The sequence below is a fragment of the Onychomys torridus genome, chromosome X, assembly GCF_903995425.1.
Source record: "Onychomys torridus chromosome X, mOncTor1.1, whole genome shotgun sequence".
In the NCBI taxonomy this organism is placed as follows: Eukaryota; Metazoa; Chordata; class Mammalia; order Rodentia; family Cricetidae; genus Onychomys; species Onychomys torridus.
Genome location: NC_050466.1, coordinates 52,152,187 through 52,170,311, shown reverse-complemented (window position 1 = coordinate 52,170,311; position 18,125 = coordinate 52,152,187). Strand labels below are relative to the sequence as shown.

Here is an 18,125-nt window from a genome sequence, read left to right as displayed (position 1 = left end):
TGAACTGATCCTATTTGCAGAGTATCTGAGTATTCCTTTCCTTACATTCTCATAACTAATGTATATTATTAGCACTTTTAATTTTTGACAATCTGATGGATAAGTGAATGGCATTTAATTAATGCTTTGATATACAAATTACTAATTACTTAATTTTTTTAGTATTTTTAAAATGTTTACTTTTTTATGTATATGAATGTTTTGCCTGCATGTGTGTATATATATATATACACATGTATATGCCTGGTGCCTGAAGAAGTCAGTTTTGGATCCCCTGAAACAGAAATTTTGAATGGTTGTGAGGCACCTTCTGGGTGCTGGGAATCCAACCAAGGTCCTCTGTAAGAGGAGCAAGTGCTCTTAACCACTGAGCAATTTCTCCAGCCCCCTTCCTACCGTTTTAAAAAAAGAATATTTGTTGCTCATTCGAAGTTCAGTCTATCTGAAGTATGTGATACTATCTTTTGATATTTTATTTTAGTAAGGTTGTTCTTCAATTACTAATTTGTATGATTTTCTTAAATATGATGCTAATTACTCCTTTATTACATATATTTAGTCTTTGTCCCTTAACCTATATCTGTTTTTAGTTTTTAATGGTAAGGTAGATATTTTATTTTTTTAAAAAGTGAATCAAAACCTAAGTTGTATCTTCATTTTTTTTTCTTTCCATATAGTAGGTTATAAGAGTTTTTAAGGTAATAAAATATGTAAATCTTTTTTCATGGCATTTAGGCCTGAGCATTGCTTAGAAAGGTCTTTTCTATTAAAAAAAATTGTAAAAATATTTATTACATGCTTTCATTTTTCTTTAATTATCCACTTAACTAATTTATTTTATGTGTATGAGAGTTTTGCCTGCATGTATGTGTGTGCTCCACATACATGCCTAGTGCCCAAGGAGATCAGAATAAGGGATCAAATCCCCTGGAGCTGGAGTTTGAGATGGCTGTGAGCCACCATCTTGGTGTTGAGAACTGAACCCAGGTCCTCTGTAAGAGCAAGCAACAAATGCTTTTAACTGCTAAGTGCCCCTCCAACCCTCCTTTTTAAAGAGATACTTTTAATACTTTTATGGTTGTGTTTCTTATGTTTATTTCTTTATTCTGTCTTGATTATATTATTGTACATAAAGTAAAGAAGCACTCTATTTTTTGAATAGTCTAAGACCCTAATTCAATATTTTTTCCCAAATTTTCCTAGCTACTTTGCATTTTGCATTTTTCTCTTCTAAACTTTGAAGTCAGTTAATTAAAGACTCAAGATATTCTCACTTGGCTGTTTTGTTCATTTGGTTGGCTTTCTTCCTTTCCTTCTTTCCTTCTTTCCTTCTTTCCTTCTTTCCTTCCTTCCTTCCTTCTTTTCTTTCTTTCTTTTTTCTTTCTTTCTGCTTTTTTGAGATAGGGTCTCACTGTGTGGCCCAGGCTGACCTTGAATTCTTTCTGCTGCCTCCCAAGTGATGGGATTGCAGGCATGTGTCACCATACGTGATACCATTTCATTTTTAACTGTCATTTTATGGAATGTAGAAATTAGTATATATATTACTGGGATATTTATAATATTAAGTAATCTCCCCAAGATCATGATATATAGCTATTTATAATTACATTTTATTAACATCCTATTTTATATTTTCTTTTTTGTGGTGATAGAGATCAAACATTAGTCCCCGTAAATCCCAGGTAAGCCCTCTATTACTGAGATAAATTCCCATCTCTTAAAAAAAATCATTTTTAGTGTTGTATGCATGCATGCGTGTGTGTGTGTGTGTGTGTGTGTGTGTGTGTGCAGGTAGGTAGAAGGACAACTTTATGGAGTTGGATCTCTTCTGCCTTTTTGCTGGTTTAGGGGATTGAACTCATGTCTGTAGGCTTGCATGGAAGGCACCTTTACCCATTGAGCCATTTTTATAGCTCTTCTTGTGGATTTTTTTAAAGACCTGGTATCAGTAGCCTAGGCTGGCTTGGAACTGAAGATCTTCATGTCTCAGTTTCCCAAGTGCTAGGATTACAGGTACCACTAGGCCAGGCTTCTTCTTTATATTTTTTATTTACAAAGATTTACTGTTATTATTATTATTATTAACTTGGTTTTAGAGACAGGGTTTCTCTGTGCAACAGTCCTGGCTGTCTTGGAGGTCCTCTGTAGACCAGGCTGGCCTTGAACTCACAGAGATCTGGCTGCCTCTGCCTCCCAAGTACTGGGATTAAAGGCATGTGCCACTACCACCTGGCTTACACTTTTATTATTATTATTATTACTTTTTTTTTGGTTTTTAGAGAGGGTTATTCTGTGTAGTTTTGGTGCCTGTCCTGGATTTCACTGTCCTGGATTTCACCTTTGCCTGGCTATTTATTACTATGTGTATAGTGTGTGCGTGTGTATGTGTGTGTGTGTGTGTGTGTGTGTGTGTGTGTGTGTGTGTGTGTGCATATGTGGGTGTGAGAGGACAATTTTCAGTAGTTGGTTCTTTCTGCTATAAGTTCTGAGGATCCAAGTTAGGTTGTCTGGCTTTGAAGCAAGAACTTTTAACCACCAAGGTTACACTAGTTTTTTTTTTTTTTTTTTTACTTTCCTTCCTAATGATTTACTCATTTTTATTTCATGTGCATTGGTGTTTTGCCTGAATGTATGAGGGTATTGGATCCCCTGAAACTGGAGTTTCAGATGGTTGTGAGATGCTATGTGGGTGCTGGGAATTGAACCCAGGTGCTTTGGAAGAACAGCCAGTGCTTTTAGCCACTGAGCCATCTCTCTAGCCCTTAGCTTTTTAAATAGCAGAAGCAGGGACAGTTTATTAAGAGTAAGTATAATTCCACGGGAGAGGAAGCAGGCCAGAGCAAAGAAACTTTCATTCCTTTTCTTTCTTGTTTTATTTTGCTTTGTGTTTTGTAATTTTGTTTGTTTACATTTAGATTGAACTTTTCTTATATTGATTTGAGACAGGGTCTAATGTGGCCCAGGTGGTCTCAAGCTGGCTGAGGAGGAGGTTGAGCTTGAAGTTTGTTCCTCCAGCTTCCCCTTTTTGGAGATGCTGGGATTAAAGGCCTGTGTACCTCCATCACCTCATTTTAAGCAATGCTGGGATCTAACCCAGGGCCTTTGGTGTGCTAGGTGGGCCCTCTGAACAACATCCCCAGCACTTTTTTAGTTACTAATTTGTGTGTGTGTGTGTGTGTGTGTGTGTGTGTGTGTGTAGTATGTGTGGTGTATATACATATGTGTGTGCATACAGCAGTGCACACATGCAAAGACCATAGGAGGCTGTCAAGTTTCCTGTTCTATCACTCTCTACCTTATTCTTTGATACCGGGCCTTTCACTGACCCTACATTGGTGGCCAGCAAGCCCAAGCAATCCTCTTGTTTCCACTCTTCCACAGCACTGGGGCTACAGGTCCAAGTATGGCCATTCCCAGTGTTTTACATAGGCACCATGATCTGAAATCAGGTTCTCATGCTTTTGTAATTATCCACTGAACCATCTCTCCAGTCCCTTTTAATTTTTTTCATTATTATTATGTGTTTTAATTTTATACATCAGCCATGGGTTCCCCTGTCCTCCCCCCTCCCACCCCCACCCCCACCTTCCCCCCATCCCCTCCTCTCCATTCCCATCTCCTCCAGGGCCAAGACACCCCTGGGGATTCATTTAAACCTGGTGCATTCAGTACAGGCAGGTCCAGTCCCCTCCTTCCAGACTGAGCAAAGTGTCCCTGTGTAAGACCCAGGTTCCAAACAGCCAGCTCATGCACTAAGGACAGGTCTGGGTCCCACAGCCTGGGTGCCTCCCAAACAGTTCAAGCTATTCAATTGTCTCACTTATCCAGAGGGCCTGATCTAGCTAGGGGCTCCACAGCCTTTGGTTCATAATTCATGTGCTTCCATTCGTTTGGCTATTTGTCCCTGTGCTTTTTCCAATCTTGGTCTCAACAATTCACACTCTTACACTCCCTCCTCTTTCTTGACAATTGGACTCCTGGAGCTCCAGCTGGGGCCTGGCTGAGGTTCTCTGCATCCACTTCCATCAGTTATTGGATGAGAGTTCCAAGACGATTGTTAGGGTGTTTGGCCATCTGATCACCAGACTAGGTCAGATCAGGCTTTCTCTCGACCATTGCCAGCAGAATACAGAGGATATATCATTGTGGATTTCTGGGGACCTCTCCAGCACTCTGCCTATTCCTGGTCTCATGTGGTCTTCATTTATCATGGTCTGTTATTCCTTGTTCTCCCTCTCTGTTCTTGATCCAGCGTTGGTGGTATAGTGGTGAGCATAGCTGCCTCCCTTTTAATTTTTTGTACACCAACAATTTCCCTTTAATTTTGAGTTTTATATTGTGTCTATAAAATTCCCCCAGAAAAAGTTATGAGCAAATTTTTATTCTCCATATTTATAACTTGCTCCTTGAGGAATTATTTAGTTCCTTCATTTGTCAAAGGTATATATGAACTATTTTAAGCATAGGTCAACAAAGTTTTCTATAAATGGTCAAATAGCATTTGTAGAAAATTTAGGAGCCTTAGGTGGTGGGGAAGTTAATAAATGTGGCTCTGGGCAAATAATTTTTTTTTTATGAATACTGATGTTTCTTTCTTGATTTTCTTTTCTTTGTATAGCTCTGGCCATCCTGGAACTAGCTCTGTAGACCAGACTGGCCTCAAACTCAGATTTGCCTGCCTCTGCCTCATGAGTGCTGGGATTAAAAGCGTGTGTTACCACTGCTCAGTTTGAATACTGAGAATTTAATTTTGTGTAATTTTTATGTTTTGAATGGTCAAATCTTTAAAAAGTATAAATGTGTAAGAGCTAGTCAGTAATAAGCCTGAACTAATGGCCAAGCAGTTATAATTTTAAAAAAAGGTATAAATATAAGCCTAGAATGGTGGTACACACCTTTAATCCCAGCATATGGGAGGCAGAGGCAGGTGGATTGCTGTAAATTCAGGTCCATCATTTCTTGGGGTTTACACGGTCAAATCTTCAAATCCAAGGGAATGCTAGTCACAAATGAATAATTGGTGTAATGTAATGTAATGTATGTATTTATTTATTTATTCATTCATTCATTTATTTATTTATCTTGTATAACATTTTCTTTTCCTTAGAGTCAATATTTGTACTCCCCTCTGTTTGTTCTCTATTATCTGTATTGAGTTCAGTACTTCCACCAACTGTATATGTAAAAACCTTCTACACATGTGTTAAAAGATGTCTAGCGTTGTACTCACTTGATTCCCAGTAGCTCTCTGAAGGAACTTTGTGTGCATGTATGTGTGCAGGCTAGAAGTAGATGTCAGGATGTCTTCCTCTATCTCTACCTTACATTTTTGTAACTTTTATTTAATATTTATTTTATGTATATGCATGTTTTGCCTGCCTGTATGTATGAGCACCATATGTATGCCTGGTACCAGAGGAAGGCTGAAGAATGAATCAGATCCCCTGGAACTAGAGTTATGGATATTTGTAAGCCACCATGTGGATGCTAGGAACTGAACCCTGGTCCTCTAAAAGAGCAACACATGCTTTTAAACATTGAACCATCTCTCTAGCCCTGCCAATCTTTTCTTTCTCTCTCTTTCGCTCTCTTTCTTTCTTTTTCTCTCTTTCTTTTCCTTTCCTTTCCTTTTTCTTCCCCCTTTCCTTTCCTTTTTTTATTCTTTTTCCCTTTTCCTTTCCTTTTTTTTGTTTTTTGTTTTTTTTGTTTTGTTTTTCGAGACAGGGTTTCTCTGTGTAGCTTTGTACCTTTCCTGGAACTCGCTCTGTAGACCAGGCTGGCCTCGAACTCACAGAGATCCTCCTGCCTCTGCCTCCCGAGTGCTGGGAATTAAAGGCATGTGCCACCACTGCCTGGCTTTTCCTTTCCTTTTTTTTTCTTTTTCCTTTCCTTTCCTTTTTCCTTTCCTTCCCTCCCTTCCCCTCCCCTCCTCTTCCCTCCCCTCTCCTCCTCTCCTCTCCCCTCTCCTCCTCTCCTCTCCCCTCTCCTCCTCTCCTCTCCCCTCCTCTCCTCTCCTTTCCTGCCTGCCTGCTTGCCTTGCCTTGCCTTTCTTTTCTTTTCCTTTCTTTTCTTTTTTTTTTTTTTTGAGACGAGGTCTTTCACTGAACTTACCAATTCTAGTGAGTCACTGGTATTCTCCTGTTTCCAACCCCCAGCACTAGGGTTACAGATGTTGGAGATCGAAACTCAGGCCCTCAGTTTACCCACTGAGCCATCTCCCCAACCCCAAATGAGCCTTTAATTTACTTTCCTGGCCTGCTGCTCAGTCATGAGTACAGGCTTTCCTTTTGTCATCTGGGAAATAGAAAATGATGCTTGCTTCTCTACTTCCTCTTTCCCCTCACCATCCCTCCATCCAGTACCCTGTTTCCTAAGTCTCTTGTTCATTGTGGTGGTTCTCTGTATGTGTCATAAAAATGTGAAGAAAGATTATAGAAGAAGTAAACTATTTGAGTTCTTTCATGTCTGAAAATGTTTCACTGTACATTCACAGTTAGGATTGGGAATGTGAGCAACAAGTTTTACCTCATATGAGGCCCTGGGTTCAATCCCTAGAATGAGAAAGGGTAGGAAGGAAAGCAGAGGTAGGGGAGACAACAGAAAAGGAGGCAAAGGAAAAGGGAAAAGAAGAGTCCTTAACTTACATAATAGCTTTGTTATAAAATAAATTCTAGGTTGGAAATCATTTATCTTTCAAGCTTTGAAGGCATTTCTTCATTGTCTTCTAGTTGTGCTGAGAAGTCTGAAGACATTTTAAGTTCCAGTTCTTTGAATCTGACTTGATTTATTTTTCTCCAACAGTATATCTTTTATGGTATTGAAGATACTATTCAGCCATATTCTTGATTTTATTGATGCTATTAAGAAGTCAGATTGCAGTCTGAAAGTCATGGTTTTAAAGGTAATATGTTTTTCCCCTCTAGCTTTAATATCTTGTCTCTTGATACAGATCGATTTCTGAGTTTTTTTTTTTTCTACTTGGAATTTATTAAACTTCTTAATATGTGGATTTGTGACCTTCATTAGTTCTAAAAAGTTCTTATGGATTATCTCTTTAAATATTTATTCTATCTTCTCACTCTGGTACAGTGAGAAGATTTTTGTTAGAACTCCTCATCCTGTCTTCCGTTTCTACTTTGAAAAGTTTCTATTTCTTTATACCTCCGTGCTGGATTTCATATACTTTTTTTTCAGCTCTGTTTTACTATTTACCAGCTTTATCTAATCATATAAAATCTGCCAATACATCCATCTATTGAACACACTTAAAACATTTTTAAAATTGCAGAATCTGGAATATGCTCATAATGGTGCAGGAACTATAAACATGTATCTTAAGAAATAAGGATAAGTAACTGCTATTCCAGACCATGCACCACAGTCTCTACCTCCATTACAGTCACAACCCCCTTCAGGGAAATCTTCTTCCTGATGCTTATACAACACATGACTAGGCTTTGCCTTTATAGTTTGTCATCTATGTAGACTTTCCTATAAATATTACTGCATTTTGTGTGCTTTTAAAATTTATCCAAACAAAACCAGGTACAATGTGAAGTTTTCTGTTCAACATTATGCTTGTAAGATTCCTTCATATTTCTCAAGGATGTAGTTTATTTCCTTTGTAGTGCTCTCATTTGACTTCCTGCCTGTTTTGTCTCATTAATGCTTAGGAAATCATGTATGGGACAAGTGATTTCATGAATGGATAAGCCTGTTAGCATAGAAATTTCTCTACCTATCATCTCCCCAGAAGTAGCAACACAGCATCTGCTTCCATCAGACACTGGATGAGAGTTCTATCATGACAGCCAGGTGTTCGGCCATCCGATCACCAGAGCAGGTCAGCGCAGGCACTCTCTCAACCATTGCCAGTAGTCTACAGTGGAGGTATCTTTGTAGATTTCTGGGGACCTCTCTAGCACTCTGCTTCTTCCTTTTCCCATGGGGTCTTCATTCATCATGATATCTCCCTCCCCATTCTCCCACTCTGCTCCTGATCTAGCTGGTACCTCCCACTCCCCTAAGCTCTCTCTCCCCTGACCCTTGCCCTCCATTACCCCCTCACCCCCAGGTTGTTCATGTAGATCTCATCCATTTCTCTGTCATTGGGCGATCCTTGTGTCCTTCTTAGGATCCTGTTTTCTAGGTAGCCTCCCTGGAGTTGTGAGTAGCAGTCTAGTCATCTTTGTTTTACATCTAGTATCCATTATGAGTGAGTACATACCATGTTTGTCTTTCACAGGAAGCCATATGGATTAATGGGAATAAGTTTACTGCTACTTTGTAAGAATAGGCCCTAATAAGCGAGAGACATAACTGATAATTCTTGGAAGAAATAATAGGAAGTTCAAGGCCAGGTGAGGCAGATGTAGAGGGCAGATTATACCCATCTGAGATTTGTAGTAGGGTACCAGCAAGGAGTTAGGTGTTGAAAAGTAAGGAGTCTGTGTTGGGCCTATCTTGAATACACAAACCTTGTACACATCACTGTCTATGCACACATGTATTTTTCTGAAGTGAATTCATATATTTGAAGCTCACAGGGCACCTGTTGCATGTTTTGTTGTTTCCCAATGCAGGTAGAAAGCACCAAGAGCTCAAGTGCAACCCTCCCCACCAATGTGCCTTCCTACAGGTCCCTGTCCTCCCATGAGGATTGCCCTAGCAGTCACACCAGCTTCTCAGATGGCGAGCTTGCCCGGAACGTGAGGGAAGGTGTCAAACATCGAATCTTCTACCTCTCAGAGCAACTGAGAGTGGAGAAGGCCAGTAGGGATGAGAATACCATGAGCTACCTCAAGCTGATATCCAAAGCTGACCGACACCAGGCCCCACATATCCGACAGGCCTTTGAGAGGGTGAACCAGCGCACCTCTGCCACTATTGCTCACATAGAACGAAAGCTCTATCAGTGTCACGTGCAGCTGAAGGAGTTGGAAGAGGGCTGCAGCCCTACAAGCTCAGTGCTGAAAGTGGGCAGTGGTATGGACAGTCATAAGCCAGGTGGGGAAGATAGCCTGCCCATTAACATAGCTAGGCCCTACACTCTGGAAGGTCACTTGTCAGTCTTGCAACAGAGTAAATTCCCAGACAAAAAGTATGTGGCCCAGCAACAAAAGCTGCTATTGCAGAAGATGAAGGAAGAACTGGCAGAAGCCAAGAAGGTTCATGTTGGTCTTCAGGTCTCCCATCAAAGCCTCAAGGAAAGACATGTGACTGATGTGCGGGAGATACTAGAGTCCCTCCAGGAAAAGAAAACCAGGTGAGGAAAGCCCCTTTATACACCCTGCCTTCCAAGATAAGAAGCAGTCAAGAGATACAATTTGAGATCCACCTATGAAAGGTTGAGAAGGAGCCAGGGACAGAGTCAGAGTGAAGGCTGGTGAGAAGAACAGGTCTGCGCTTCTCTTTGGTGGCTGTTACCTCCAGTGGAATGAGTGGTTCTTTTCCTGCTGCCTCACACCAGCCTTTACCCCTTGCTGGTTAGATAGGCTGTAGCAATGGAACAACAGAGGCATCCAGGTGCACTGGGAGCCTGGCATTCTGCTAGCATTAGAAAGGTAATGTCCCCTAGGTCCCATTTGCTAGGAAAGTTTGTCTGGACTCAAGTCCGAACTGGAGTACAATGCAAGCACTGGATGTATTGGATATTCAGTTTGAAAGTGACTACCTTTTGTGAGTTCTTTCTCTTCAGTATGCTGTGTCTTGAATTCATTTTTTTCCTCTAAGACAAAACAGGGGTCCAACAACTTAAAAAAGAGGCAAGCTAGGTATTCGCTGTGTAGTGATTTCAAGATCAGCCTTCAACACACAGTGGGACCTTGTCTCAAAACAACAACAAACAACAAAACATAAATCTAGTCTCTCAATGGATCCATTCCACTTCCGTTGCACTCCTTCTCTGGTTCCCTACCAGCCTTGGGTACCTTGATCACTCTCATGTCACAGTCAGCATAATCAATGATAAATTAATACAAATACACTCAACAGCCTAGGAAGAGAAGAATGGGGTTGCTTCAGTAATCCAAGAGTTTTAGAATATTCATGAAAATAAGGACTCTGCAGTCATTTTAGTACCTATATATACAAGGAAGAAAACGAAAATGGGAACCATTGTCTTGGGTTTTCCCAGAGATTCCTAGGAGCATTCATGCATTTTAAGTCTCTGTAAGGAGAAATTAGTGAGCATCATAAAGAAGCCTATCATTAAGTAAGCTAGCCACTGAGAAATACAGGTTTCATTACTATTATTACTTTCATTGTGTATATTCATAGACAATTTTGTTTCTACTTTCATTTCACATATACATACATGATTTTATGCATTTTTGGGTTTTTAAAATTTTTATTTTCTTTGGCTTTTTGAGACAGGGTTTCTCTATGTAGCCTTGGCTGTCCTGGAACTGGATCTTTAGCCTAGGCTAGCCTTGAACTCACAGAGATCCATCTGCCTCTGCCTCCCGAGTGCTGGGATTAAAGGTGTGCACCAACTACAGTCCAGTTTTTAGTTTTGTTTTTTTTTTTTAAACCCTCCATACTGATGGTCTCTGTAGAAGCTGGGACTAGTTTACATTCCAACCAGTAGTATAAAAGGAGTCCTTTTTGTCCACATCATGACCAGCATTTGTTATTTGTTTTGTCTTTCTGACAGCCATTCGAGAGTTGCAGTGTACTTCTGATTTGCATAGAGGAGGAACATTTTGTATATGTTTGTTGGCAGTTTATGTTTCATCTTTTGAGAACCATCTGTTAATTTCATTAACCAACTTATTGAATTGTTTTTATTTTAGTATTTTACATTTATGCATTGTGTATGTGTGTGTGTGCATGTGTGTATAGCACACATGCGGAGGTCAGAGGACAATTTGCAAAAGTTGGTTCTCTCCTTTCACAATGTAGGTCCCAGAGATCCAACAGGAAAGTGCTTGCTAACCAGCCCCAAAAGAAAGAAAGATTTCTTTTAAGTTTTTTTAAAAAAATTATTGTAGGCTGGGCAATGGTGGTGCACACCTTTAATTCTAGCACTTGGGAGGCAAAGGCAGGTGGATCTCTGAGAGTTAGAGGCCAGCCTGGTCTACAGAGCGAGTTCCAGGATAGCCAGAGCTACACAATTAAACCCTGTCTCAAAAAACAAAACAAAACAAAACAAAAAAGTCATTGTATATTGCAGATTTTTTTTTTCCAGACAGGGTTTCTCTGTGTAGTTTTGTGCCTTTCCTGGAACTTTCAGTAGCCCAGGCTGGCCTCAAACTCACAGAGATCCACCTGCTTCTGCCTCCCAAGTGCTGGGACTAAAGGCGTGTGCCATCACTGCCTGGAGTATATTGCAGATATTAATCATCTGTCAGATGTATATCTAGCAAAGATTTCCCATTCTATAGGCTATCTCTTCATTCAATTACTCTTTCATTTTTTATGTCTTATTTAAATTTATTCGGATTATGAGATTATATTCTGAAAACAATTACCTAACAATTTTTGTAGGTTTTCTTTATTAAGAGATTTTCTATTCATTTTACATATCAACCACAGATTCCCCTGTCCTCCCTCCTCCCACCCCCCAGCATTGCCTTCCAACCCACCTCCCTTTCCTGCCTCTTCCAAGGCAAGGTCTCCCATGAAGAGTCAGCAGAGCCGGGCAATTTAGTTGAGGCAGGAGGAGACAATTACTCTTTCTTTTGCTGTATAGAAGCTTTTTAATTTTAAGAAGTCCCATTTGTCAGTTATTTGTTTATTATTTACAGAGTTATTACGGTCTTCAGAAAAACCTTGACTATGCCTATATTTTAAAGAATTTTCTTTATCCTTTCCTTTTGTAGTTTCAAGTCTTACATTGTGATTTTTGATCCATTTGAGATTGATTTTTTTAACTGGGTGAGAGATAAGAACCTAGTTTCATTATTCTAATTTTCACACCACCATTTGTTGAAGAGGCTCTTTTTCTCTAATATATATATATATGTATATATTTGCATTTTGTCAAAAATTAGATGTCTACAACTGCATGCATTTAAAAAATTATATTTATTTATTTATTAAAATTGTTTTCATTTTACATACCAACCCCAGTTCTCCCTCCCTCCCCTTCTCCCGCCTCCTCACCTCTCTCCCACTTTACCCCCATCACCTCCTCAGAGTGGGTAAGGCCTCCCATGGTAGTCAACAAAGTCTGGCATACCAAGTTGAAGGAGAGCCTAGCCTCTCCCCATTGTATCAAGGCTGAGCAAGGTATCCCACCACAGGGAATGGGCTCCAAAAAGCCAGTTCATGTACCTGGGATAAGTCCTGGTCCTGCTGCCAGGGACCCCACAAACAGATCAAGCCACACAACTGTCAAACTGTCACCCACATTCAGCGGGCCTAGTTTGGTCCCATGTAGGTTCCCGAGCTGTCAGTCCAGAATCAGTGAGCTCCAACTAGCACTGGTCAGCTGTCTCTGTTGGTTTCCCCATCATGATCTTGACTTTCTTCTTCTTCTTCTTCTTCTTCTTCTTCTTCTTCTTCTTCTTCTTCTTCTTCTCCTCCTCCTCCTCCTCCTCCTCCTCCTCCTCCTCCTCCTCCTTCTCCTCCTTCTTCTTCTTTTAATGCTGAATTTTGTCTGGGTCTTTTATCCTATTCCATTGATCTATATATCTATTCTATGTGGGTACCATGCTGTTTTTTTTTTTAACTATAGCTCTGTAGTGCATGAATTATAATCAAGTGTGGTGATACCTTCAACATTATTCTTTTTGATCAAGATTGCTTTGGCTATGTGGGTCTTTCATACTTTCATATAAAAGATGAATGACATTGTTTATTTTATGGGCTAGTGAGATGGCTCAGTGGGTAAAGTACTGTTCAAGTATGAATGCCTAAGTTCAGACCCTCAGCACTCAGATAAAAATCCAGGAATGGTGGTGCACTCCTGTAACCCCAGTATTGGGGGAACAGAGACAGAAGAATCACTAGGGATTAGTGGCCAGGTAGTGTTACAAAATCAATGAGTTCTAGGTTCAGTGATAGATCCTGTGTTCTAATTTATTTTCTGTTGCTATAAAAAACAAAACAAAACAAAACAAAACAAAACAAAACAAAAAACAGCCGTGCGGTGGTGATGAACGCCTTTAGTCCCAGCACTCGGGAGGCAGAGGCAGGTGGATCTCTGTGAGTTCGAGGCCAGCCTTGTCTACAAAATGAGTTCCAGAAAAGGCTCAAAGCTACACAGAGAAACCCTGTCTTGAAAAAACAAAACAAACAAACAAACAAACACTCCGTTGGGAAAAAAAACAAAAACAATAAAACCAAAACCAACCCCCCAAAAAACTGAAAAAAAAAAAAAAACCACTCTAACCAAAACTACCCTAGAGGAAGAAAGAATTTATTTGGCTTACATTTCCAGGTCACACACAGTCCGTCATTGAGGAAAGTCAGGGCAGGAACGCAAACAGTAGTTTAATGCAGAAACCATGAAAGAAGGTTGCTCATTGGCTTGCTTGAAGAATTATGCTCCACTGGCTTTCTTTTTCTTTAAAAAATTTTTATGTGTATGGATGTTTTGCCTGCATGTATGTCTGTACACCACATGCAGTGGGCATGGAGGCTAGAAGAGGGCATCAGATCCCCTGGAACTAGGTTGTTAACCACCATGTGGGTACTGGCAGTTTGGACATGGGTCCTCTGGAAGAGCAGCCAGTGCTCCTAACAATTGAAGCATCTCTCCAGCACCTACTAAGATTTTTAAAACTGAAAATCCTTTAACATTTAACAAAGTTAAATCTGTACTCAGATGTAATTTTTTTTTTTTTTTTTTTTTTTTTTTTTTACTGACAGGATTTCACTGGCCCCAAACTTGTTATGTAGCTGAAGATGATCTTGAGTTCCTGGTCCTCCACCACTACCTCTTAAGTGCTGAGATTACACTACACGCTACACGCAGCTACAGCTACCAGAATGTTTATCATTGTAGTTGTTTTACCCCTTCTAATTTGGTTTTAAGGTATCTGTTAAGAGTGGCCCTAAGCCAGGTGTGGTTGTACACATCTGTAATCCTAGAACTCAGGTACAAGCAAGATAATCACTATGACTTTGAGACCAGCTGGGTAACTCAAAATGAAACAAAACAAAAACAAGAGTGGACATAAGCTAAAATAGTCACTCTCTAGGAGATGTTAGAGTTATTGTGTCAGGGAATTCCTAAGGAGAAGATGAAACTAAAATTTAGCAGGAAGCAGAAGAGATTGATTACTCATAGGTGAGGAGTACTGACTGGAAGTAGCAGGGAGCCAGCCCCTGACCTTTAGACCTCTCTGGCACTGTAAGATCATTGATACTACATGTGGCTTCTACATACCAGATGGCAATAGCACCCTGCCTACCTTGATTTCCTTTTGTTGCCATCACATAATACTCAAACTTGGTGGCTTGAAATAACCTGAATTTATTCTCTCACAGTTTTAGAGACTAGACATCTAAAATTAGTTTTACCAGGCAAGGTTGCACTGTCTTCTCTGGTTCCTGATGGCTGCTATATACCTTAATTTGTGGCCACATCTTCAAGGATGGATTCTTCAAATGACTCTTCATTTCTCTATTTTTCCTCTCCACCCCTATGCCCTCCTCTCCTCTCTTTTCATTTCCTGTTCCCTTGAATTTGAGTGGTTAAACTTGGTAGCAATTGTCTTTACCTGCAGAGTCATTTTATTTCTATAGGATATCTTTGCTGGTCACAGAAGTCTGGATTAGCATTTATTTCTTTGAAATATGATGCATTTGGAAAACAATCAATTCTGGCTTCTCTTGTTTGTGTTGAAAAGGCTGTGCTAATACCACTAAATGAGAGTAAAGACCACTGAAAAAATTTTGGTCAAATTAAACAACCTTTATTTTCTGTTAGACAGGGCTATTTTCCTAAAGCAATGGTTAAGAGGATAGCATTGAACATAGGAGAAAATGGGGCTTATAAGTTCAAAAACTTTAAGGCTAGGGAGTTTCCAAAGGTTTTTGGTCACAGGAACTTGTCAGAACATCTCAAAATTATTTGGCAGAACGTCTTATCAGGGAGGAGTTCAGAGTATGGTCAGGGTATGGAGTGTGGAACATGTCAAATTCCAGAAAATGGGTCAAGACAGGGTCAAACTTAAGTTTTACAGAAAACAGTGATGAACATATTTTGATCTTGTAATAAGATGGTTTCTAATCTTAAGATAGAGCCAGGCTGGTCCACCAGCTGCTGCTATTTTGATGGTGATGCTTTGAATAGGATATTTTTATTTTCCTCTAGCTCTTTTTTTGAGTTTATAGGGTTTTGTTTGGAAATAGGGTTTCTCTTTGTAGCCTTGACTATCTTGGAACTTGTTCTGTTTTGGTGTTCAAAGATTTCGCTGTGATGATGCTGTGTGTAATTTTACTCGCTTTCAGCCCTGCTTTTTAAATGCTGTTCTTTCTGTGAATCCCTTGGTTTTATTCTTGTTCTTTTGCTGATTTCTCCTACTTTATATGACCTTTACAAGTGGGAATGTTTCACCCAAGTTCTGCAGCTCATTCTTCCTCACACTGCCTCAAGATGTTGCTAGCTTTGCTTCATGAAACTCTGGATTTCTCAAAGAAATCACAGTAGGCACCAGTTGATGATTGGAACATCTAAGACTGTAATAAGTGTGGAGAGAGAATGGAGAAGGTTGGATTGATTAATCTGCTGCCAATTGACATGGAACCCCTTTATGGGGTAAGTAGAGGTAGCACAGTCTGGCAGGGGTATTATTCAGAGCCAGACAGGGCTGAAAGGGCAAGAATCCCATTAGACAATTTGGACTCTCAGGCCCCAATGGCCTTGACCTCTACTCCATTCCAGTAAGCTAGTAGCACCACTGTCTAATCTCCATTTTTATCGTCCTTGAAAAAAATAAACCCTATTAGCAGTCACTCTTTTCATCCTGATTCTCAGCCCCTGTCATCCACTCATCTGTTTGTGTTTATGGACATTGCATACAAATGGAATTTTACTTAGTGTGGTCTTTTGTGACTTTCCATGCTCTATAATAGAGATAGATTTATGGAGTAACTACTGCAACTTCAACACTGCTCCTAGGAATATTTGGGGGATTTGATAGCATGTACAGATAGCTTAAATTTTCTTTTCGCTGGGCGGTGGTGGCACATGCCTTTAATCCCAGCACTCAGGAGGCAGAGCCAGGCAGATCTCTGTGAGTTTGAGGCCAGCCTGGTCTCCAGAGCGAGTTCCAGGACAGGCACCAAAATGACACAGAGAAACCCTGTCTTGAAAAACAACATTTTTTTCCTACACTTTCTAGTCTATGGCACATTTGGTAAGACTTTTACTAGACAGTAATTGTAAATACTGTCTATCAATGTAAGTATTCCCAGGCAGAAGTAGAGAAGGCAGCCATCTTTGACTACATTCTAGTGAGGGTATGGTGGGGGTGGGGGTAGTAAATCTAGCGCAAGGTGCCAGCATGAGCTCTGAGTAAGCTACAGAGGGAATATTACTTTCCTTCTTGCTTTCTAGACAATCACTGATGGAAGAACAGGTGAATGATCACTTGCAGAGATACCTGGATGAGATTTGCCACCTCAAACAGCATTTGGCATGCACTGAAGAGAAAATGGCCTATTTGTCCTATGAAAGAGCCAAGGAAATATGGGTGAGGGCCTCAGGGAGGAAGGGCTGGTGGGGGGGGGGGGGGGGTGGGTGGGTAATGAGTGAATCTATCTGTATGCTCCCAAGCCAAGACAAGAGAAGATCTTGTAGCTGTGACTACCTGATGGTGCTTTAGAACCAACAGTGTTTACCTTGCCTGTCTGTGTAAGCTCCACTCCTTACCAAGCTGCTTTGTGAACTTTGGACTGTGTTTCTCATCCTGTCGGGGCAATCACTGAGCCATAGCTAGAGTCTGTGAGCTACAGATCAGGGGTAAAGCCTGACAAGCCCAAGGGATGCTGAGGTGTTTGCATTGCTAATAAAGGGAAAGCTTCTGGGAACCCTTTCTTTGGGTCTACCTTCCTGCCGCTTAGTCCTTGCCACACTCATAGCTCCTACTCCTGTCCCTGATTATCCCTTTCCCACCTAGGTCCTCAGTCTCAGCAGTAGATAAGGACCAGGACCCATTAGCCCAGCATCCCACAACTGTCTTGTCTCTACTGTGAATGTCCTAGAAGTTCTTCCTATCTCTCCTAAGAGATTCAACTCATCAGGTGTGATGGTTCAGGACTTTAATCCCAGGACTTGGGAGGAAGAGGCAAGCAGATCTCTAAGTTTGAGAACAGCCTCGTCTTCATAGCAAAATTCAGGTCAGCTGGAACAATACAGTGAGATCTTGTCACAAACAAACAAACAAACAAACAAACAAATAAAACAATTTTTTTTTTTATCTCAACAGTATTTCTTGAACACCCCTAAGCAAATAAATTACTAAATTAGATAAACACATTTATGTTCTGACATCTGGTGAGTATATGTGTTTGTTACCTACAGGATGTAATGGAGACTTTCAAGAGCAGAATAGCCAAGCTAGAAACTCTACAGCAAGCTACCCAATTGGAGATGATGGCCAGCATCAGAACCCGTCCCAAGGACTTTTTGTTCAGATTCATAAGCCTACTTCTTACACTGACCACTATCCTCTTGGTCTTGGTCTCTACCTTGTGTTCTTGCCCCTTGCCCCTACTCAACTCACGCCTGCACACATTCACTATATTTGTGTTGATTGGCCTTGGAATTTTGGTCTGGCAGAAGTGGCATATCATCTCCATCATGGACTGGCAGGCCTGGGTTCCCTTTAAGTGGAGACCAGACTTCAAGGATGCTAAGCCTCTATTAGATGAACACTGAAGGACAAGGAGTCTCAACCACCTGAATTTGTTCATTTCTTCCCTCTTTCCAGATGTTGAGTGCATCTAGTAAGCCTTCCCTAGAGAGCTACTCTGTTGTCCTCATTTTCTTAATTCTGTAACCACCAGCCCAGTGAGATGTATGCAGATGACAACTTGCCTTCTCCTTCCAATTTTCCATGATCTTTTCATAATATCTATAGACATGGGGATTGGATTAAAAATGAAAGAAATCATATGTTCTGGTCTCTTTGTCTACATTGTACTCTCTCCAGGTCCAGTGCCTGAAC

At 40.5% G+C, this 18,125-nt stretch overlaps 1 protein-coding gene across 1 annotated transcript; it reads left to right on the top strand.

Annotated features, from left to right (window-relative positions):
* The first annotated feature begins 6,892 nt into the window (after positions 1–6,892).
* Tex28 (testis expressed 28) lies at positions 6,893–17,836 on the top strand. The gene is made up of 4 exons (XM_036174077.1): positions 6,893–6,904; positions 8,586–9,268; positions 16,514–16,649; positions 17,480–17,836. The coding sequence occupies exons 1-4, from the start codon at positions 6,893–6,895 to the stop codon at positions 17,834–17,836; spliced, it is 1,188 nt and encodes a 395-aa protein (XP_036029970.1).
* The last annotated feature ends 289 nt before the right edge of the window (positions 17,837–18,125 follow it).

Excerpts from the sequence above, each read along its gene's own strand:
- Tex28 (XM_036174077.1), top strand. Across the intron at positions 9,269-16,513 it reads CTCCAGGAAAAGAAAACCAG|ACAATCACTGATGGAAGAAC; the intron begins GTGAGGAAAGCC and ends CTTGCTTTCTAG. Across the intron at positions 16,650-17,479 it reads AAAGAGCCAAGGAAATATGG|GATGTAATGGAGACTTTCAA; the intron begins GTGAGGGCCTCA and ends TGTTACCTACAG.